The sequence below is a fragment of the Buteo buteo genome, chromosome 27, assembly GCF_964188355.1.
Source record: "Buteo buteo chromosome 27, bButBut1.hap1.1, whole genome shotgun sequence".
Lineage (NCBI taxonomy): Eukaryota > Metazoa > Chordata > Aves > Accipitriformes > Accipitridae > Buteo > Buteo buteo.
In genome coordinates this window covers 10,168,190-10,192,461 of record NC_134197.1, presented here as the reverse complement: position 1 = coordinate 10,192,461, position 24,272 = coordinate 10,168,190, and the positions used below count along the sequence as shown (strand labels likewise).

Genomic DNA, 24,272 nt, shown 5'->3' with positions numbered 1-24,272 from the left:
AACCACTGTTACAGATTGATAAAGAGAATTAGCAATTGAAGTGTGTACTTTGTCTATAAAGCTCATTAGTTAATTAACAGAATCGCCACTTTGTTACAGTGCTGGTGAGGATCAACACTGTGAAAGTGCAAACCTGATGTAAGTGGGGTTAGAGTTATACCAACTGAATGCTGCTGCTTTTGAAGAGAAAGGATGAACTATTTTGAGACTTCCTATACCCACTGCTGGCTTAGAGTTGAGCTCTATTTAGCAATATTTTGTTTGCATTTTACTTTCATGCTGATTACCACATTTGCAATGCATCCTATTTTTGTGTGGTAATTGGTAATCTGGAAAACTTACTTGGTGTGCAAGGTTTAATGTTAGTTCCTGCTGTCATGCTGACAATGAATTAGCTTTTTGGACTCTATCATATGTTCTCAGCAGGCACATATGTAATTAAAATAAGCACACATTGGGTTTCATATTAACACTCAAATCACCTTTGGCAAAAGGTCTCTGTGTTCTTTTGGGATTATACACTAGGGCAATGTAATTACAGTGTCAGGTGTAATTGTTATTTTTAAATGGGCCTTCATTTAACATAATATTAACCCTTTGCATACTAGTTGTCTTTTGGATTTGGAGAGTGATTTTGTTCTAATAAAAGGAGTGCCAGCAAACAGACATTCTATTTCAAATGTTGTCTTCAACTCTATGAAAGTTGTCCTGTTTAATGGCAAGCATTTGGTGTCGTAAGATATTGAATTTGTTTACGTAAAGAGTCATTCCAGAAATTAAAAGTGTTTTTACATTAAGGAAAAGATGGTACTTAATTGTTACAGTAAGGTCAGGGTGGTAAGCACACTGCTTTTTCTTTTTACTTTACCCATTCTGAAATAATATTCTGAAGTATTATGAATGATTTCCTTCTGCGGAAATTTCTTGAAGTACTGCCTTAGAGGTGTGTTTTCTCTAGGTTTCTTCTTTTAACATTGAACGTTGGTGGTAACGGTAAAAACTTCTTTCAGTTGATGATAAGCAGTACCATTAAATTGAATGTAAACGTAAAAAGGGAAAGGATTGTTAAGCATGAATAAACTAGAATGCTTAAATAATAACTTGTCTTTGATATGAAATATAATGTTTTCTGCTTGACCTGAAGAATTAGATGCAGTGTTTTCAATAAACAGTTACTTTGTGCAGTCCCTGAGTAGGCAATGCAATCTGCACACTGTGGTTTGTTTCATAGACAAGCAGGCTGGCACTGGATGTTTTGAAGTAAATGCATGTTGGCATCTGGATGATGCTCCTAGTCATATGGTTTAGTTTTAGGTAGTCCTGCGAGGAGCAGGGGCTTGGACTCGATGATCCTTATGGGTCCCTTCCAACTCAAGATGTTCTATGATTCTATAATGTGAAAAAAAGACTTTTTTCTGACTCTAGAAATAAATACTCTAACTGATTAGATACGAAGACAATTCAACTACATGCTTTAAAGCAAGATTACAGCAAAACAAGCTGAGTTGTAAAAGGAGGCATGGGCAGAATCTGCTAAGGAATCACGGCTTTGCCTGGGAAAAAAATAAGTTATATACCACTCAAAACTCTTCTAAAGTGTCCTCAACAGGCTACTTTGACCTGTATTTTTGATGGTATTAATCAGATCTACAGTATTCCAGCACTTCAAGTGAGTGTGGCAGGACCCAGAACCTCAGATTGGTAGGAAACGGTTTTGCGGAGTGAGGTCACAAGGAGAAGGATCCTCAAAAATGACTCGATTCTAGTGGGGTCCAGGTGATGGGTTCTGCCCCGTGAATCTCACAGGAAAGAGGAGAGAGTGAGTCATGTGTGTATGGGTAAACAGTTTGCCTTCTAGCAATGCTGTCTTGGGAACTAATATGAAGAGATTTTTCATCATTCTTTTTAATGTCAAAATAAAGATATTGGAAAAGAAATTATATTTGAAGGAAATTGCAGCTCAGTTGTATTTGATTCTTTTAGCTAGAATGGGGGATTGTAAAGGAAGCTCAAAGTTAATCTGTATTTATATAGATCAGGAATTGTTCAGAGCTGGAACATGAGCAAACTGAGCAGAATTTGGTTCAGACATGCTAATTCTCTTTTGATCTACTGTTGATTCTCCATTGATTTCAGATGGGTGACTCCTGCTCCATAGCAGGAGATGGACTGAAATAAATTCAGCAGATGAACTGAAAATAGTTATGTTGCTGCTACTCATTAACGAACTCCTTGCTTTCAAAAGTAGTATCTATCCTTAGCTACAATTAAAAATAATCCTTGGGGTTTTTAGCTTTTAAGCTATGAGAAGGATGAGTTCCCGATAGTCCACAGCCACACAGAAGTGTTTGCAGCAGCAGCTGCAATAGTAATTGGAGACCTTGCTATAACTGGAGACCTCAATGATTCCTGATTCTCTCGTGCTGTGATTTTGTACCTTTCTGTGCTTGAGGTACTAGCATTAGCATCGTCACTGATCCTACCCTTGCAGATAGTGAAGTACATAACTATTTTTGCAACAAACCTGTTGGGGTTTTTTTCACCTGTCTCTCTTCCCCCCTCCACCTCCTCATACTCCTCTTCCTGAGGACACTCAAAGTATTAATTATGAGAAGGACTGGCTTAACCTACTCTGTGTGCTGATTTAGTTGCTGCCACTCAGGCGCTCAGTGTCTCAGGGCTGTGGAGCACTTGCTCTTCAGTCTGGGAGTCTGCAGTTAATGGCAAACTATAACCAACTGACAGCCAGGGAGTCTTTTGGTTGTTACTGCTATGGTCAGCCAATATTTCTTATTTTCCCTGGTCTCCTTTTTGAAATAAACATGTCATTTTACAATCTGTGAGATGTTTCTTGTGTTTCACACTTTTTCATCTCCTAAATTAGTTTTGCTTAGGAGCTTTGCTGCTAGTTGATTATTTTTATGTCCTACTGTACCATAAAAGTCAAGTTGTGAGTGAATTTGTTTAATTTGGGGCTCCATCTTTTTTGAGGAGGAGGAATTTAATGCAAGCTGCTTTTTTTTTTCTGTCTTTTTTTTTTTTTTTAAAGCCTCCCCTTGTGATAGGGATGGTCAAATAGCTTGTGTACGAGTGAGCAGGTGGCAGGGGAAAAAAAACCATTATATTGGAAGCCAATGCTACTGAATTACATCTAGAACTTCAAAGCATTTTTTAGCACTTCCTTTAGCTAATTAAAATGCATAACTACTTGGACATGTGCCCTGTCTCATAGTACGCTGCACCGTTAAGTTATTCCTATAGATCCACACTAATACATGATGCTCACTTCTGCCAAACCCCCCAAATTGGTGTGGGATAGGCTGCGCCCAAGCAGAGCCTCCCTGAAGCCAAGGTCCTGCTAAAACCTTGCCAGCACATGGGCGGCAGCACTGGAAGGGCAGGATCAGTCCCAGCCGCAGTAAATGGCAAGTACCTGGTACCAAATTTAGTGCGTCTGACTGCTAATATGAAGTGGAGAGTTGGAGAATGGGGAGACAGACTCCGGGGGGCAGAGCTAAAATAATTTTAGAAATAATATCCATTATTATTTTTGTCTGTAAAAGGTCAGCATTAAATTTTTTATTTTAAACGTTGCACAGATATTCATCTTCTGCGGTATAGAGCGGACTCTTCTACAAGTTACTGTTTAAGCAGCTTCTTGACATCCAAGGGCATCGTAGCCTTGTTAAAATCGGGGAGAAATTTGTAACTCTGGTTTATAAATTATGGTATTATTGCAAGAATGTATTTCAGGTACAAATTCTCCCCAGATGCTTTTAACAACAGCCAGTAACTTATTTAGTCAATAAAACGACATTTTCTGCACATTGGGGTTTTTTAACAACAAAACTGAAATGTCTAGTGAAATACAGAAAAATCACTTTATTTCGCTTTTGTTGAACATTCTCCGTTGCCAGCGATTTGATTTTCCTTTGTTATCCTCTAGTGGTATGTTAATAGGATATTTTTATACCGTGATGGAGTAATAAAGTGAAAGTCCTTTATTTTAGCAACAAGACTATGCTGTTTCTTTCTATTCTTTGCCCATAAACATAAGTGTGAATACACATTCTTGTGAAAACCAATCCAAATAATTTTCATGAGACCATGTAAAAAATCAAGCTTAGTTAACAAGTAGTAATTTGCTCCTTGCTTGCAAAAACATTGTGTTAGGAATTGTTTTCCCTCTTGTTTCAAAGGGATGAATGTTAAAAGGCCCGTGTCCATACCCACCGGCTAAGTCTGTAGTCCACCTGCTCTTATTATTGATGTTTCTAAGTAACTGATATTCAGGTGTGAAATGGGAAGTTTAAATTATGTCTTCAGCTTCTCATGCGTATCTAATAATATAAGTTTATGAATGAAGGGGATTTTAATATCTAAAATCTCTCTTCTGTGTGGCAAGCTTGCTTTTGAAATTGCTGGGAATGTTCCCCCCGACTAATTTGTTAGGGCGTACGTGTTTGCTGCTAATGCAGCTTGCAGGACTGGAGTCAGCCTGTTCGAGGGCAGGGTTTGGGTTTAGTTGCAGTGAAGGGTGGAGAGCGGGCTGGAAAGCGGAGAAGGCATTTAGCAGCTGTCTCGTAAATGGATGTTTCACTTGCACGGAACCAATCACAATGAAGCATGGAATTCAAGATACGATTTTCAAGGCACCCTAATTGGATTAGAGGGATTGTATTAAAGATATGTTGGCTATGAAATGTTTAGAGGATTAATGCCCGGTGATTTTTCTTCTTAAACCATCTTTACTAATCCCTCTTGATCAGAAAGCATTCCAGCCAGGAAGGAGAGCCCAGCCCTACCTTTCCAGTCTCCAGGAAGAGAGACATAGGTTGTAATATGCAGTGCACAGACCAAAATTCTCTATTTTAATTAGATCCAGAGTACTTACTGTCACTAGTGCTTGTTTTTTCTAAAAATGCACATATTTACCTCATGAACATTTTCCATGTTAATGAACAATTTTGCAGTATAAGAGTGGCCTGTGCAAGAATTAACATCCCTCTATTTCTCCTGTGTTTTGACCTGTCTGTATATGTTAAAATCTAGCTAAAGTAGTGCGGTGTTATTTATTATTCAAGTATTATTGTAACTTAGCATACCACATGAGTAATATTTCGATGTCTGCCAAAGGAACCAGTGTTAATTGCTTACAGTAGAATCTATTTGCTGTTGGAAATGTCAGAATATAATTATATTGCATTTCCGTGTCTGACAAGTAATATACTAACGGAAGATTGGTCCTCTTTTTCTTCTACGTTGGGTAAAATTATTCACGCTCATCCTTTAAGTAGTACACATGGTAGCAAACTTTCCTGAAGTACAAGAACTGATCCATGATAAAAAAATTCATGTGTTACTATTCAGATGGACAAATGAGAAGTACTTTATATAGGGAGTGTGAGGTAGACAAGGTAGGGTTATGTACTTCTTTAGAAATTTAAATTACACAGAATTTGGTCATTCAATGCACATAATACAGAGAAAAGTAAAATGATTGTATAGATCAATGCCAATATTAAGGGAAGGCATGGCTCTTCGCAAAGTATTTAGTGCTCTCATTCCTGTCTAATGTTTTCTACTTCTGCTCATCAAAAGGATTTTGTCACCTGAGGAGCATTTAAGCAGTGGGTGACAAACTATGGAACTTTAAGCAGGGAGGCTGGAAATGTCCTGGTCTCGCTGGGAGTACCAGCTGAGCTGAGGCTTGTGATCTGCAGAGCTGGAAGCGAATCTGCTAACACTGGGGCTAATGTCCCCGTATCGTGCTGGTTTTGCTGACCTGAGAACAAGAAATCACAGGTGCTACAGGGGAAAGCCTGCAGAAATGGAATGGCCACGCTTCTGCAGCTCTCTTTCTTAGGAGGAGATTTACTTTGGGTCATTTGGGAAAACCATTGCTTACCAGTATCCTTTGACATAAAGGATATTTGACAATAGTTATGTAACAGCACACATGCTGAAAAACATATACTCTGAATGCAGAAACTGCATTTGTTTCTGCGGGAAGCTAGATTTTTCAGTGTGGTGTTTTAGTTTATTTTTTAACTAATTATTTTTTAACTAACATACCAGTGTATACAGTGTGTGTATACACACACAAGGCATACATCTATTTATGGTACATACACATGCATGAATCTGATGTTTCACACATCTTTTATTGTCACAGTGTGAGATTCTTAAAAGCTCTCAGCTATGTCCCAGCCTTGCAGCTTTTGAAATCCATAAAGCTTAACTCAAAGGGATGCCAAGGAAGGAAAGCCTGACAGCTTTGGAGTGAATCTGCCCAGACGTGCTATTTATCTTTTCTTTCCCTTTTGACTCTTGTGAAATTCCTATTAATTTCACTTGCAGTGCAACTAGTGTCAGCTAAAGCATAAGGCTAAACTTTTACATTTTACAACACATGGACGCAAGGCACAGGTATTCAGGTTTATTTTAGCTTTTGCTAGTGTCAGTCTTTATTCTCAGTACCTAACTAGACCTTTTCAAACTAGCTATGTTAAATACCTGTGAAAGCCTTGACTTTTTTGGTCTGTTTCCAACATTGTGTTCATAATTATCTTGGGCACAGAATAAAGGCAGACTCTGTCCTTACAATTCTGTATTCAAAAAATAGGAGACAAAGGTAATGGGAATCTCAAAGGAAGGATTAATTTCAACTTAGCAGACCAGATCCTCGTATGGTATAAATTAACTTGGTCCTGGCCTTATTATACCAATTATTATAATGATTAACTGTTCATTTCTTAAGAATATCTGGGGAAAAGATACTTTACGTAGGACTTGAAAGATGTCCGCACAGTTAAACAGAATGGGAAGACATTGATCAGGCAGGTAACAAACATGCTTTTATCTACCTATTCATGTCTTAGTAGTCTCAGCAGTACAGAAATATCTCCTGGGAGGTTATGTGACATAGAGACTTACTTTAACTATGTAATTGCTTATGTTTTCACTCCTTATTGATTATTCTTGCTGTGAGTATGACAGGAAGAGATGGAGTAAAGGTTATGGATGTGCCAGTCTCCAAACACACTACAAAAGACAGAAACAGGCACTAGAATAAGCAAAGGCTGTTTCAAATGCTAATTTGAGGCATGAGCCTTGATAGACCTCTATTGCTATTATGCTTGGGATTTGTTATGTTGATATTGTTACTTTCTTGTTTAATATATGCCTTGGTTGCTCTGTTGGATTTCAAGTTTCTGTTCCTTGAAGGATTAAACTTGCTGATGATTTGAGGCAGAAGAGAAAGTCCATACTGAAATAAGGGCATTTTCTGTGTTTTCTTCTTGTCCTACACAAGAAATCTAAAGGCTTCTCCAGCAGGGAAGGGAGCAAAGTGCTTCAGTGTAGAGAAGAGCTGACTCCGAAGCCCGTCGTTGGTTTTCGCATGAATAGCAGTGAGCCTGTCATTGGTGTCCAAGTTGGGATGTAATCCATCCGCAGCCAGAGGGCTGGCATCCTCTGGTGTGTAATTCAGGCCACTTAAATCAGTAGTCGATTGTCTAATTTAAGTGCCCTTAGGGCAAACTGCAGGACATGGGAGCACCTCTGGGCTTCCTCTGGGCTGCTATCACCTATGTCCCCAGGCAATAGCTGTACTGTGTGTCGTGGTTTAACCCCAGCCAGCAACTAAGCACCACGCAGCCGCTCACTCACTCCCCCCCACCCAGTGGGATGGGGGAGAAAATCAGGAAAAGAAGTAAAACTCCTGGGTTGAGATAAGAACGGTTTAATAGAACAGAAAAGAAGAAACTAATAATGATAATGATAACACTAACAAAATGACAGCAGTAGTAATAAAAGGATTGAAATGTACAAATGATGCGCAGGGCAATTGCTCACCACCCGCCGACCGACACTCAGCCAGTCCCCGAGCGGCGATTCCCTGCCCCCCCCTTCCCAGTTCCTAAACTAGATGGGACGTCCCATGGTATGGAATACACTGTTGGCCAGTTTGGGTCAGGTGCCCTGGCTGGGCATGAGAAGCTGAAAAATCCTTGACTATAGTCTAAACACTACTGAGCAACAACTGAAAACATCAGTGTTATCAGCATTCTTCACATACTGAACTCAAAACATAGCACTGTACCAGCTACTAGGAAGACAGTTAACTCCATCCCGGCTGAAACCAGGACACTGTGCCTGGAGGAGACTGACCTACATATGGTCCACCACTATTGCCTGAGAGAAGCCCGAGTCTATCAGCAGAAGGGAGCTTTGTAAAGGAGCCTTGTTGCCACTCTGGCTAATTCCGCCTCTATTGCCATCGCTTGAACAGCCTCTGGAGAGTCCTTCTGCCTCCACAGACTGTTTGGAGGGGCTGATGTGTTAAATTAGGCACCTAAATTATGCTGCTTCACTTGGACGGTGTGAATCTCACCACTGTCATTGATCGGAGGGCAGGGGACTGCAGGCAGCTTGATCACCAGCAGCCCTGGCGGGGGCTCTCCGGGGGGGATGTGCTGGTGGCCGGTGGCCCTAGCATGCACCAGCTAAACCAGCTGCCCAGAGAAACTGGGTACCTCCCAACGCTGCGGTGCTGTTTTTGTAGAAGCCAGAGTGCTGTTGGCGTGGCTATCACTGTGTCCAGAAAATGCAAATAGTGGATGAGGTTTTAGAAATGCTTTGGTTTGTGTTTGTGTCATCAATTTTCCTGGCAGTGATGGGATGACTTATCTCATCTGACAAATTCGTGTTCTCATCAGTTTGGGACTGTTGAAAAGAGCATCCTTAGCAACAATCAGTGGTGGGTAAGAGATCTAAACACATGCCTCATCTCAACACTTTCACTACTGTTTTTTCTTTCTGTAACCTCTGCCCCCCTGACGAGCACAAGGTTTCCCTGACAGTAGTCACTACTGGGTGGGAGCCAGCTTTTGGGCCACAAGACCTGAGTGAAGTGTCTTACCCTGCAATGAGCTTGCTGAGAGAGGAGGGTGGCTCCACACATTAAGCAAACACCTTATGTGTTAACCATAAAAGACAGGACTGCTTTTTTTCTTTTGTCTTGAGTGTATTGTCACAGAACTGGCACATTTAGGAATTACTCCTGGTTTCGGTGAATAGCTGGTTGGTTTCCACAAGTTTTGACTCTGAGCAGGGAGTCCCACTCTGAATGGGCTGCTGGTTAGTCCTGAGAGCCAAGCTGGAAAACTCTTCTTAGGGCTGTAATGGTACAGGTACCTGTAAATAGTGGTCTTTCTCTTTTTTGTGGTTTCCAAGTGTTACCTCCCAAACATATTTTGAACTAAGGTATAAAGTGCAAGAGGAGTGAATATTCTTTGCAAGGACTATTTGTGTCTGTGTTGGATCTGCTTTATATTACGTCTCTGAAGTCCAGCAATGTCACTGAGTATAGTAAAAATAACCTAATGCTCACTTAGAAGGCATTTTGTATTCACCCTAATAACACTGATCATGATGTGCTAATTGGCTGTTAATTGATATGATAAATATTATTAAGAAATTCATTCTAATTCAACATCAGTTAATTTACTCTTGCTTTTGAGTGTTATTTATTCATGAGAGTTAGTGGGAGAAGGGAGAAAATGCTTGGCTAACACACTCCAGCAAAACTACAAATAATTGAGATTTGTCTCCCAGGAACGCTACCATTTTCATAATTAGAATAGTCAGAAAAGCAAGCTTGTTGTTACTGAGATTATTGGCCTGCCTACATAAGTATCATAGTAAATTAAGTTTAGTGTGTGTTGCACGTGTAGTACAATGATATCTGATAATTAGTCGTTCATTTGCAAATCATAAAAATGGTTTCAGTAACTACTAGAGACTGACTGCAAGACAGAACAAAGTTTTTGTTTGAAATATGGCAGGCTGCTTCAAACCAAATGCTCCCTGGTTTTGTCTGAAATTTAGTGCATATAAATGTGCTGTCACAGCACACACACGTGCACGCATACCCATAACCTGAAGTTCTGTACTGAGATTGATTTTGAACAGTCCTGTGTTATCCCAACTGCTTTCATGGATTTTGTGATACAAAAGATTTCTGTCTTTGTTCTCAGGGTTCTTACATTTCTTCATTTACAATGAATCCTTCAGATCCTGTGAAAAACATCGACAAAGTTTTCAGGTGCAGAGTGTCTTTCTGTATTTGCTTAACAGATGATACCTGCCCCAATGGGTTCTTGAGTGAGTCTTGGAAGTGGTGCATGCAGCACAAATGTTAAATAGCTATAACAGAAGGATGACAAAGCTGGGATGGAAATGTTTTCTTTCAAATTCCAAAACAGAACATTGTCATCTTTTTTTTTTCCCTTGGGAAAAGATAGAAACAAATTATCTTCTTGTGATCCAGCTGTGAATATGAAACAGTTCTGCATGTGTCCTCTATCTTCCCACTTTCTTTCTTTCATGCACTTTATTTTTCTGTTCATAGAAAAGGTGGAAATCTCTCCAGCACAGGAGTTGCAGCAGAACTCAACCTAAATGTGTAATGACAGTGAGTTTCCCTTTTTATATGAAATTCTGCAGGGATGCAGAGCTGCTTATCAAACTCACTGTAGAGAAACTTGCAGGGATCTCCTGAAGGGAATTGTCCAGCTGTAAGGCGGTGGCTCTTCTCCTCTGACTGCCCTAAGTTTATACTGTCACCCTCTGAAATGATTAAAGCAGACTCAAAATGCCCACATCAGCAGCCCCTTTGTTCCAAGCTAGGTCTTCTGCTCAGCATGGAAGGAACATTACTGAAATCTGTCTCTTTAATGTTAAATGGACTAGTCATTGAGTGCTTGTAAATTATGTCTCGCTGCTTCCCACCTACCTTGCATTGATTTTTGCTTATGGGTTACTTGATCATGTGAACTTACAGGAGATCATAAATTGCTTCTGTAATTCATGGTAGAGTCTGAGAATGAAAAATACTAGAGCGGAGTTGTTGAGATAAAACATTACTGTGAAAAAACTGAATATCCACTTTTCAACAGCAGCATGATTTCTGAAATTTTATCCAAAGTGCTCAATGCTAACTCACAGATAAAAAGTAAGGGTAACAGCAATTTTAAGGAAATCTATGGAACATAACTAGCAATGTTTCATTCTGTAAACCACACGTATCCCTCTCAAATCCCTGGGGACAGCTGCACAGAAGATCTTCGCAGCTGATTTCACCTCTCCTACTTTGCTGAGCAAGTTAAAACCCACTAAAAGAAGCCACACATATGACCGGTCATGTTAATTAGCAACTTGGTTTGTTTTGCTAGAGGTGAAACCCACCCCCTCTTTGACCTGGGCAGTGGATGTGCTCAGTTCAGCTGGCGTGCAAAGGTGCTGATGCCCTGAGATGCTGAACACAATCAGCTCACGCCGCTTCTCAGAGGCGCAGGAAAGCAGGCGATGGCCTTGCAGCGTGGAGGGCATGTCTGTGATACACAGAGCTCTGTGTGGCTGGCTGGTTGTCAGTATACTTATTCACCAAAATTGCACATGCTGCTTAGCCCACTTTTTGGTGAATACCCTTATTTGCCAGAGGGGTCTTCTACATTGTGAATAGACCAGTGGGCATTTTATATATAAATAGTAATAATAATTTAAAAAAAAAATAAAAATCTGTGCTCACCTAAAATCTTTTCTTTCACTAAAGATGTCCACAAGGGCCACCATGGAAGCAAAGGAACCATTTCCTAGACTGGAGGTGAAAATTGGCATCCCAAAGTTGGGATTAATGTTGCTAAAGATCATTTTCTAGGTTCTGGCACAGGAAAAATTGCTTTTTCATCTAAGTGTGATTAACACACGCCGTGCTTCAGGAGTTACCTTGCCTGTGCAAGGTGTCTTCACTGGAGGGTGCTGCAGGAAGACAGAACATCCCCTCTCGAGTCTGACGGCAAATGAGGCATTTGCTGTAATGGATCATTGGGCCTTAACTCCAGCAAGAGTTCTGGATAAGTCCAGATAAACGTTGCTATTATCAAGCCCTCAGACAAAGACTTCTCATCAGGTCCTGATGGCTCACTGGTAAATTGCTCAGTGAAGTTTTTTGTTGTTTTTATATGACTCCAACTAATATTACTAGGTCTGTTATAAAATGTGGGTTTTCTAAATGAAGAAATATGGGGTTGGGTTTTTTTTCAGTCTTGTCACCATTTGAACAAGGCAAAAGTGTTTTTGCTCTAACCAAAACGGAAAACATTTTCAGACGAAAGCTATGCCTGGAAATTATCAACCTGCTGTGTTGTTATGAGTTGTGACCAATTGAAGAGAAGGAGTTTGTAGTGGAAATCCGAGTTCAGCAGCTACCACTCAGCTGACTGTTGCAGAAATGGTCCCGCTGAAGGGAATGGGGCTGCTCCTGTGAGTTTTAAGTAGGGACTGCAGAGCTCTGCCTCTTTGGAGTGAGTATGGCTAGTACTGCCGCTATAATGACAGGGCTTCTGATTGCATTTATGGATGTAATAGCAGTAAATAGTGTGTTGAATTACACAGCAATAACTCTTCTGATGTCCTCTATCCATTGATTCATGCTATCAAGGCAGAGTACACACGCGTGGCTGTGTGCAGATGAAGTCAGCAGCATCCAGGTATCTCCATGCAACGCTACAGGCTTGGGGAAGAGTGGTAGAAGGCTGCCGGCAGAAAAAGACCTGGGGGTGCTGGTCGACAGCCGGCTGAATATGAGCCAGCAGTGTGCCCAGGTGGCCAAGAAGGCCAATGGCATCCTGGCCTGTGTCAGAAATAGTGTGTCCTGCAGGAGCAGGGAGGTGATCGTCCCCCTGTACTGGGCACTGGTGAGGCCGCACCTCGAGTCCTGTGTTCAGTTTTGGGCCCCTCACCGCAGGAAAGACATGGAGGGGCTGGAGCGTGTCCAGAGAAGGGCAACCGAGTTGGTGAGGGGTCTGGAGCACAAGTCTTATGAGGAGCGGCTGAGGGAACTGGGGTTGTCTAGTCTGGAGAAGAGGAGGCTGAGGGGCAAGCTTACCGCTCTCTACACCTACCTGAAAGGAGGTTGTAGCGAGGTGGGTATCCATCTCTTCTCCCAAGTAACAAGTGATAGGGCAATAGGAAATAGTCTCAAGTTGTGGCAGGGGAGGTTTAGATTGGATATTAGGAAAAATTTCTTTACTGAAAGGGTTGTCAGGCATTGGAACAGGCTGCCCAGGGAAGTGGTTGAGTTACCATCCCTGGAGGTATTAAAAAAGCACATAGACATGGCACTTCAGAACATGGTTTAGTGGGCATGGTTGACAGTTGGACTCGATGATCTTAAAGGTCTTTTCCAACCGAAACAATTCTATGATTCTATTCTGTGGTCTCTGCGCAGAGGTGTTCTGTTGAATGGCCAAGACAATATCAAGCTGAGAATAGAAGTTGATGGATTGATTTACAAAAAAAAATATGGCTCACAAAATTCATTAAAAGATTGCTTCATGCTACTAGAGAAGTCTGATCTCATTAATTAGCAATAAAAGTAAAAGATTAGCAGGTTGGCTCTGAGTTACATTGGTGAATGATTGAGCATAATGTGGCACCACAACAAATACGAAAATGATTGCACTATGTTTATTATTCTGGCATTTAGTAATACTACAACAGTTGAAGATTAAATTCTTCATTATGAGTATTGATTTCTCTGGGCTCTAGAAAGTGCAAGTTGAAATTATGCTAGAACTGAGATTCTCCTGTTACCTGCAAAAACAGGTATGGGTTTTCCTGCTAACACACGTTGATGTCAGCCCTGTCAGGCTTTGAGCAGCAAGCCAGAAGGGCTACTTTCACTTTTCTCAGTAAGTTTGTGAAAGGCATTTGGTCACAGAGCAAAATGCCACGTTTCATTTTCAGTGTAGGGTAGCAAAATAAATACGCTTTGATACAAGGGCTAGAAAATGTTTGTTATGAGCAGGGTGAGCACTGCTGCTTCTGTTGAGGTTCCATGTGGCAGTTCTCTGAAGTGAGGCAGCATGAGAAGTCACTCTTCTATCCACTGTTGCCATTGCATAATGAAATGGCAAACTTTGAGGAATTTTAAGACAATCTTGCTGCTTCCAGGCCAGAGCTACTGTTTCACCTGTGCCAGATGGCCGTAAAGAGGACACTCCATTCACTCTCCCCACTCACTCATATGTGCAAAGCTATTTCCAAGACTAGAGCTGTGCTCCCAAGATGTAACTGTAACATAATATTCTTTGCACTTTTTGTTTTACCTTGTATTAATATTGTGGGCTTTTAATTACATTTTATAAAACACTAATCTGCGTAAGTTATCCTAGAAAAAGGATAGTTTCCCTAAAAAAGTTTAGTTTCCCTAAACACGTAGGGAAGTTCACTTAACAGGCAATGCCCACACTCAGAGAAGTTTTCTAGGTGAGATGGGGTGCAGCTCCAATCCCACCGAGACTGCCCCAAGCAACCGGTGCAGGAGAAGATGGGAATCCTCCCGTGTTGCCTTGACTCATTGTTCTTGGAAAGGCAGACGATGGCACATGGAGAGGTGGCAAGTGTCAGTGAAGGCTGAGCATAGGGAGTGCCGCAGAGGAAGGAAGCTGCCCGTGACTCCTCTGTACCTGGTGGGTGGGAAGGAGAAAAGTGAACAAAGGTGAAAATATTGTTAAGGGCTGTTTGGGACCAGGCAGTGAAAGGCGATCTTGGCAACTGCTTTTATTTGGACTGAAGTGACTGAGATTGGAGGCCACTTGCATTAGCACCCTGAGTGAGCTTTAGTGCATGTGGCACATGGCAATGTAGTGATGGCACTGAAGTAGCTATCAAACGCAAGTACTACCTTAAAATCCTTTTAGATTTTTGTCACTGCTGAATGGTACAATGTTAAGTGAAATCATCTGATGTTATCTTTCCTGTCTTCTGTCCTAACACCCAGAAGGGGATGCGCCTCTACGTTAGAGGCAGGTCATTAAAATGCAGGCATTAACACGATGTGCAAGCCTTCAGTATGCACAAGCTTTATAGAAATGCAGTGGCTAGAGCTATTCAGATCTCGACATTGTTCATACAGCACTGAAGTCCTACTGTATTTTTTAGTAAGCAGATACTCACATTTAGTATTTCCTGCCAATTTCATCTCATTTGCAAACTAGGCTGCTTCTTTATCAGTGGAGTAGCCTGCAAAATAGAGGGTGCTAATCAGCCATGAGCTAAAACCAGGGAAGTAACACTATAGAGCAGAAGTAGCAGATATTCTGACAGATGAAAAAATACTACATTCTTACCTTCGTGAAATTCCAGGCAGCCAAGAATAGGATTAGATTAAAGAAGCCATAATAGTATGCAGGTGGAAAATGGGACTGTAAAAACCTAAACCTAAAAGAGAAGGAAGGTAGGAGCATGTGAAAAAAGAGGTTAGAGTAGGAAAATAGCAGAGAGGAAAATAAGTCACTACAGGAATTTATTAGAGAAACCAGATGAAGTGAGGTGGCATTTCAGGTGAAAATTTGGAAGGATTTTGTTCTCAGTAATTCTAGGTAAATGATAGCGTGGGTATTGAAAGCAAGTTAGTTTGAAATAGAAGACCCACAATATGGCTATTTTAAATTCCCCTCACCTTCTACATATCATTGCAGAAAGCCACTAATTTCAGAAGAGAGGTATCCAAAAATGTAATGAAAACCACTAAAAATATTTGAGTGCATTGATGGGACATCATCAGCTTGAAATCAAAGCAGTTTAAAAGAAAAATGGGTTGTTTTAGCAATTGCCCTTCATTCCCCTGTCAGTTCTCCTTGCAAGCACATTTTCTTGCTTTCACCGTCCCTTTCTGTCCCTGTTGCTGTGCTAAAGCCCTAAGCACATGCACTGGGAAGCTCATCAGTTTTGTGGGAGAAACAGTAGAACTGAGCATAGGTAAATGGCCATAATAAATAGACTGAAAATGATAGAAGAAATGAAATTTAAGCTTTTCTCTAATCTTTTAATGCTGTTCATCCAAGTCTTATTGAATTAGTGGTGGAGGTTTTTTAAAGAAATACCATTTAAGTTGTTGGTGTCCCACTGATGAGCACTAGACTCTAACATACAGTAAGGCAAGCAAGCCCCATGGCAAGCACAGAAGCCTGCCAATTAATAGCTAAACAGCAGTAACAGCTATAAATTTGATCTAGCACATTCCAGTCAAATCTGTTATTATCTCAAACCCTTCGAGCCCTACATCGGGTGCCAAAAAGGACTGTCGTGGTTTAACTCCAGCTGGCAACTAAGGACTGCGCAGCTGCTTGCTCACTCTCCCCCACTCCCCGTGGCACAGGGGAGAGAATCAGAAGGCTAAGAGTGAGAAAACTCATTGGTTGAGATAAAGACAGTTTAATAGGTAAAGCAAAAGCCACACATGCAAGCAAAGCAAAACAAGGAATTCATTCACTCCTTCCCATGGGCAGGCAGGTGTTCAGCCATCTCCAGGAAAGCCGGGCTCCATCACACCTAACGGTGACTTGGGAAGACAAACGCCGTAACTCTGAACATCCCCCCCTTCCTCCTTCTTCCCCCAGCTTTACATGCCGAGCATGATGTCACATGGTCTGGAATATCCCTTGGATCAGTTGGGGTCAGCTGTCCCAGCTGTGTCCCCTCCAACTCCTTGTGCCCCCCCCCCCCCAGTCTCCTCACTGGTGGGGTGAGGAGCAGAAAAGGCCTTGACTCTGTGTGAGCACTGCTCAGCAGTAACTAAAACGTCCCTGTGTTATCAACACTGTTTTCAGCACAAATACAAAACATAGCCCCCTACTAGCTACTATGAAGAAAACTAACTCCATCCCAGCCAAAAACAGCACAGTCCATTTAAAGTTAAGAGAGGCTCATGGGCCTAGAAATTTCCTGATGAGTAGTCTGAATACAACTAGGGGCAATAAAGTTGCATTAATTTATGAGCAATACTACTGCAGATAGATGTTCCTTGAGGGGCTGCAGAGAGGCAAATGTCTTTTACACGGGGCAGTGAGCCTCCGGGACTTTGTAGGCTCTTCAGTGTTCAGTATCTCTGTATATTTCTGGATAGGCACATAGCTGCCTTTTAGCCCCTTATATAGTCCAGCAAAGAGCCTTATTCCAGAGACTGGGTACATGTCTTGCACATAAAACTTTGCTGGACCTCCAGGATGGAAAGAGCAGGTTCTGACTTAAAGCAAGTGTGCTAGGGAAGCACTGCTGAGGAGGTGAAACTTGAAGGGAGGGTTATGGGAGATGTTGAAACCATCATCCCATCTGGGATGTGCTGCTCCCATTGCAGCAGAATCTCTCTCTCATGGTTGTCTAAAAGGAGTGTTTCAATTACTCAAGGGCATTTCAGTACAAATAAGGGGATCAAATTGTTTAGGTAACCTGAAACTGCTCTGTCAAACTTTCAATGAGTCTGTTTTTTCTGAGTTTATGCTACTCCCTTTAATAAGGAGAAGATGCAACAACAAGGAATAGACAAAGGCCTTTTTTCTATTTCCAACTTTTGTTTTGTAATTAATACATTTTAAAAAAAAAGCTTTTGGTATTGTTTACTTTTGCCTACATATGTTTCCAGTTTCCAAAACCTGGGAAAAAGTCTTTCCCTATTGCTCACTCTCCTTTCATGCTTTGCAAATGTCTTCTTTCTTGTTCTTGTATCAAATCAAAGACATGAGCATGTTTTTTTAGTAACTGTAGGAGATGTTTTGGAAGGCGCAGTGGGCTTCGTGGCTGTACTTGGGCTGTCTGATAACTGCCCAGGTGCAGCCTCAAGTTCATCCTGCAACCTGGCGTAAGCCTGTTGTGCCCCCACCATCTGTGAAAGGAGTCTTGAGATGGTGGGTACGTGGAAGTGGGAGAAGAATGGGGGCATCCCAAAGGGCACTAGTGCAGAAACTGGGTATGACTTACCCAGATAACACTCCTCAGTGTTTTTAGGAAGAAACAGAGGATCCATGACATGTTGAAAAGAGGATGATTGAGCTAGGAGTTTCTTTCAAACCTGAGGGTTTTGTTAGCTGTTAGAAGATTCATCTCTGATACTTCCAAGTTTGCTGAGGGTCTTTTCCTGAGTCTCCTTCAAATTCAAGTCAGTTAGGAAATTCTAACCTCTAGTAGTATGAATATCTGCCCTGGACACCTGCAATCTCCTAAATGGCATCAATTTATGTCTAACTCACTTGGACACTTAATTGGCTCTCCAGGCTTTGTGGTGAAGGTAGGAAAAAACCAGCTTTTCTGATGGTGAGGGGAAAAACTAAAGGTGATAAGTAGTTCCTATAGAAGAGTGTAAAACCCAGTTCTGTTGTTTTTCTGGGAGGGCACAGGAGACACCCCTTTCAAACAAAGCAGGTTAAAGTCCTGTCCCACTGGTGGTTGCTAGCCTGGCTGTGGAGTTTTATCGAGCTAGTTATTTATTGAGAACATAGGTGTGCATTGAGTTTGAAGTATCATATTTGGCCAAAGTGTTGCATGTGGTTGAAGGCAGGTGTGTTAATGTTCTCACACATGATTGCAGTTGGTGCTTTTAGCTGGTTCAGTTCATGCATGGCCATTTCCAAACCTTTGCTTGAAGTGGGAAATGAACATTTGAGTCCTGCCCATGTTCACATGCATTTCCAAAAATTAAATACATATTTTCAGTATAATCAGAAGTTCAGACTTTTCAAGACTGTCAAATAGATTTACCTTTTAGAGGAAATAAACCAAAGTAACAACTCAGATTTTAGGACTCTGAAAAATTGTACTTTTCAGGGGTGGGTGGTAGGGGAATGGGAAGAGACTAAGTAACTGTTGAGACATTGATACTGCCTTTCATTTAAAAAAGAAAAAAGTTAAAACATGCAAGAGGAAAATTGGGGCCAGAGGGGGTTTTTTTTTTGAGCTTTGAGGCACTTTCCTTCCTTGTTCTGTTTATATTCAAAATTCCAGGTTCTTCCTAAGTCTTTTTGTTGAGAAAGGTCCTTACAAGGTCAGAGCACTGAAGAGGTTGTTTAACTGAAGAATTAATGTCAGGTTTTGGATAAAATTGTATTTTTCTTACATTGTGTTCAGGTTTTTGAGTTAAAGAGCTGTTACGCAAACCAAAACCAAAGCATTTTAAATTCCTGAGCAAAAACGTCCCTCCAGGTCTTCAGTTAATCAGTATATCCTGTCTTAACCTTACACTGTGGTGTTTGCTTTAGAAAAAGGAGATCAGAAATTCCTCCATTAAAATAAAAATGAACATAATTTTTAAATAGACTTGTAAGAGCCCCTCTCCTACACAAAGAAGTGAAGATACACAGGTTGCCATTTAAATGTTCCAGTATACATCTGCTGTTACAAATAAATGCTATCAGTTGAGATAATCCTGAGCAGCTGTTAAGTAGCAGAGTTTCACCAGCTTCTCAGCAGAGCTGTGCTGATGAGGGGAACCAGCATCTTTTGATAAATGGGGGGTTTCACTTCTGGAGGAGGAGGGAGGAAGTTGGCCTTGGCATTTTTTTTGAATACTTTGAACAGTGCTTAGAAACTTTAAGGTGATTCCTTTGAAGATGCAAATGCGCGTAGCCAGGTAGAGCTTGGTCCGACCCATAAACATTTGGATACTTATCTGTGTTCATGCAGCCTTGTCCAGGTTGAGGCACATGGGCAGGGCTGTGTGGGGAAGGCTGGCACGGCTGCTGCCCGTGGAGTGATGACCCTGTACAGTGATGGAGGAGAGGGGTACGATCTTGATGGCATGCAGGCTGGCACCCCTCATGAGTTCTCTCTTCTCCTTAGAAACTGCTTTTGAAGAAAGAGCCAAGGTGAAATGTGTACTGCTCTCTGCACCCCTGCCCTGTGGATACACTCAAGAGATGTCCTGTGTTTTGTTTTTGAACAGGAAAAGCCAACAACAATGTACAGTGGGATGAGGACTCCGTAGAATACATGCCAGCCAACCCAGTCAGGATCGCATTTGTCTTGGTTGTTCATGGCAGAGCTTCTCGGCAGCTCCAACGCATGTTTAAGGCTATTTACCATAAAGACCATTTTTATTACATTCATGTTGACAAGGTAATATATCACTGGTTATAAATTGCCTGTCTGGCCATCTGTCGGTCTACCCATCTTTGTCATCTTCATCTTCTCTTTACCTCTGCTGCATAGAGTGCATGTCACTTTTTGTCTCTCCATCTGTTATGTGTTTGGAGCCTCTTTTTTTTTTTCCTTCCTTGTTATCTTCTCTGTGTAACAGCCTTCATTTCTCCTTAAATGTCTATGACTATCTATCCGTGTCTGTCTGTTGTACATTTAGTTAACAGTAATTAATAAGTTGATGCAGACTGACAGTGGAGGCCCACTGGATGGAGAGCTGACCTGGGGTGCCTTGGGCAAGTTGCTTCACACTGTAAAAAGGAGGTAGTAACAGTCACCTCCTTTATGAAAGCCCTTCAGGATCAATTGATGAAAATTGATAAATAAGAGCTAGTTACACCAATTAGTGATTACTGTAGTAGTAATAAAAAGAACTAAACAAGAGTCTCTGTACATTTCTATATTAGCATTTAGCAAAAGAAGGTTGTGCACCGTAGTAAGTGAGGGCAAAGCAATGGCAACGCTCAGCGAGTCAAGAAGTAGAGTTGGTGGTTAGTGAACGCAGGGAGGGACAATTTTGGACAGAGTAACTTGAATGTATTACTTTTTTCTTCTGTAAAGAGATCCAATTACTTGCACCGGCAAGTGCTCCAGTTTGCCAACCAGTACCCAAATGTGAGAGTCACTTCTTGGAGAATGGCAACTATCTGGGGAGGAGCAAGTCTTCTGTCCACCTACCTGCAGACCATGAGGGACTTAATGGAGATGAATGACTGGCCATGGGATTTCTTCATTAACCTCAGTGCTGCCGACTACCCGATCAGGTACAATGAGCATTTTAAGAATGTACATGTTTTGTTCCTAAAGGAAATATGTATTGAAGGATATAAGGGATGACATGCCCATGCTGTGCTGCAAGAAGCAGAGGTTGGAGGGGCAGTTTCTTCTGTCTTACAGCAGAAGACTCCTCTTGGTGAGGCTGGTGTCTGACAGCCACGCTTTAGCCAATGAGACAATCACCTCACCCCTGTGTGTCTGCCACTTACCTAGGAGGGACTGCAGCTGTGAGCAGGCTGGCAGCACTTGTTCTTCACTTTTACTGAGGAAGCAGGGGCTGTTCTGTTTAGTTGTTATTTCCGGCAAGGGTACCCGCAAGAGGGGATGAGTAAAGTAGCAGAAGTACTGGGGCTCAGCAGATGGACCCCAGGCACAGAGAGATTCTCCCTTCCCAGGGCTCTGATCAACAGTTTGATTTGATGTCTCAGAAAGTGTTGAAGGTATGAATGTAGATTCAGTGAAGGTAATGTTCCCCTCTTCCTTTTTTTAGTACTTTTTCTGTGGAGGATAATGATAGTAGAAGTGACAAATAAGTTGATAGGAGTCAATTATATCTTCAGCACCAACTGTTGCCTGAATATCTTTATTCACATGGTGTCAGGCAAAGAACTTCACACACCACCATATGACAAGGCTCGTGATTTTAAGTGAAATTGTATTTTCTGGATTTACGTAACCCAGGCCCCACAGCTGCATTCTGTAAGGTTTACTACGTTGTGCAAAAGTAGGTAGTCTGTAAACAAAACAAACAAAAAACCCCCAACATCCAAAAAAGACCCACCCCTCCAAAAAAAACAAGTGTCCTTAAACTGTTGGGTTTAGGCTGTAAGAATTATCAAGAGGGAAAGAGGAAATTCTCCGTGTGACTTCTGTTCCTCTGTATGTTGAATTGATGAAAGGGGAAGTAACTTTCTTAGGCGATTTTCTGATGAGTGATGACATAACATGCTTTTAATACTCATAGAATATGTTAGATGCTTTCACTGCCTTTCACTGATTAGGTTTCCACAAGATCTCTCTCAAAGTATGGGTCCCTTTATGAAGCTGCTATTCAGACAGAAACCCCCACTGAAGTGAAAAATGAAAAAAAACGTGAGCGTATGCCTTAGGAAGGATTTTGTGAGAACTGACAAAAGGCCTTATTGCTAGTGCCCATTTCTAAGCACTGTCAGTGAAATGCAACACATTTTGGAGAGAAAAATTAGGGAAGGGCAAAAGAGTCAGATTGCATTGATATTGGAACGTGGGGATTTGAATTAAGAAATCACGATACTTCATGTTGCATCCGATTTAAACACTTTTGGTGTCCAACAGGAAGAGACCTTACAATTTTGACATACTGTCCTTGCTTGTAAGGGAGAGTATGTAGTTCTCTGTATATCTCTTGAGTTTTGGGAAAAGCTAGCTTGTTATTCCCTATTGTTCACTTTCCTGGTGAGGAATGCTGCACGGATGATAAAAAGTAGACTAATGCAAGACCATAAAGGAAGAGGTAGGTGATGGCACTTTGAATCAAGTAGGCTAAATTGTAGGAGAATAATTGCTGAAGGTCTAGTATAATTATAGACTAGTTCCAGCAGATGTATCCAGTTATCCTGGCATGTTAAGTCCACCCTAAACATTGTGTAATGCGGAGGCCATGACCTGTGGAGGTCTCAACTGCTCTTAGTTCCCTGTGGAACAAGTTAAACCACAAGGCCAAATGGGATCAGTCACTTATAGACATGGCCATAAACAATCACAGGATTTGTTGACTAGACTGTAGTCAGTTGGGTGTTAATGGATTCTTTATAATAATGCTCTATTATCTTGCAGTCATTCAAACTCTAAACAAGTGCCATCTTGTTTCTTCATGGGTGAAATTCTTGAAGGTTGTGCTTCTCCATTGCACCCTCTCTCAGAGCTGCATGGTGGGCTCTCAGCAGCCATGCAGGCATCTGAAGTGCTTGCTTCCCTTTCTCTCAAAGTATTCTGTTACCAGAACTGACGGCAATGTGCTTCCTCTCCACACCATGCACTTCAACAAAAAGTAAAAAGACTTTTTCAGTGCTACAACTTTAATGACAGTGACTTATAGGTACTGTTAAATTTTTTTTAATATGGAATATTACAGCTATAAACCCTGGAAAATGTTATCTCATCAGATATATATATGAGTCCATTTCATTTTCATAGTGAAGATGCTATAAATTAATATTCTTTATAATCTTCAGGAAGGCATTACCTTTCTGCATACCCCATAGAGAGCTGATTGTTTTTCCAGGAAATAGTAAATAGGGTGTTTGAGAGGTTTTTCCTTCTTTCAGACCTCATGCCATGACTTGTCACATAACAGGCTAGGGGCAGTTTACACTTCTCTGACTGGTTAGTCATATTGCAGTGGTTTTTGCTAGGTTTCCCCGCATAAGTACATACGAATTTTGTGGATTAATAGTTTTTATCCAGAGCTGCTTCACATTAAGCTTTCGCTTCCCATCTGTCATTCCATCTGTAACACTGAAAACTTTACTACTTCTCTTCTGATAATAAAAGCTAATCCAGCCTTACAAGTCAGAAAAACACATTCAGTGTGTGGGGTTAATACTATATGATGAAGCTTAAATCTGTCCAGGGAGCAGTCTGGTATGTTCACAGGCTCCATTACTATTGCTAGGAGCCCTTCATCCTTCAGAAGAGACGTCCACAAGCAGATGTCAAGGATCATACATACATACAATGGCAGGGGAAAAAAAAATATTAGAACCATTCATTTTGGGACGGAAACAATTAAAAATGTGTAAAATAAAACATGTGCAAGCCAGGAAAATTCAGATAGCCCTATTATTCTCCCTCTTGCCTTACTGTTTCGTTTGTGGAGTGTGTAGGTCCAGCACCTAGCACAAAGGAGGTCCTAATCCATGTACTTCTAGTTGTTACTACAGTAGAAATCACTGGCAAACAGAGTCTGGATATAAAGGCACCTCCAGCAAAAATACTGTGTTTCCCTTTAGTCGTGAGGCAGTATGCTATTTATTGGCCTAAGTGAAATGATGTGGTGCATTATCCAACCTTGACTCCATTCAGCTCCACTGAACGTCTCAGCAGGAAAACAAGGGATGAAATGACTAAAGACAAACCTCTACAAGCGACTCTGAGGTGGGAGGTTGTGTGATTGCCTCTCTTTTTGCTCTGGGGTTGTGAATAAAAAAGGGACACATGCCTTCAGGGTTCTCAAGAAATCATCTCTCTCAGTCATTGCATTCTTAAAGAAATCAAAGAAACCAGCAGCTTCCTTCCTTTTCCTTTTAACTTTTTTAATTTTAGTGGCATTTTTTCATGATTTAAAGTCTTTTCTTCCAAGAGCCTCTTTCAAAACTCTGTGACAAAGCTACTGATGTCTTTAACCTCTTACTTTACATGGGTATCTATTTGCATTATTTATTGTCTCTGAGAAACCACATCAGGTAGTCAACCTTATG

General features: G+C 41.2%; 1 protein-coding gene across 3 annotated transcripts in view; it reads left to right on the top strand.

The window, feature by feature from the left end:
* The window catches only part of XYLT1 (xylosyltransferase 1), a 204,608-nt gene that overhangs the window by 121,608 nt on the left and 58,728 nt on the right, over positions 1-24,272 (top strand). For all 3 annotated transcript variants that reach the window (XM_075058584.1, XM_075058582.1, XM_075058583.1), the window contains 2 exons: positions 19,784-19,956; positions 20,599-20,801. In XM_075058584.1, the coding sequence (XP_074914685.1) occupies positions 19,784-19,956; positions 20,599-20,801 (376 nt within the window). The remainder of the gene's footprint in view (positions 1-19,783; positions 19,957-20,598; positions 20,802-24,272) is intronic.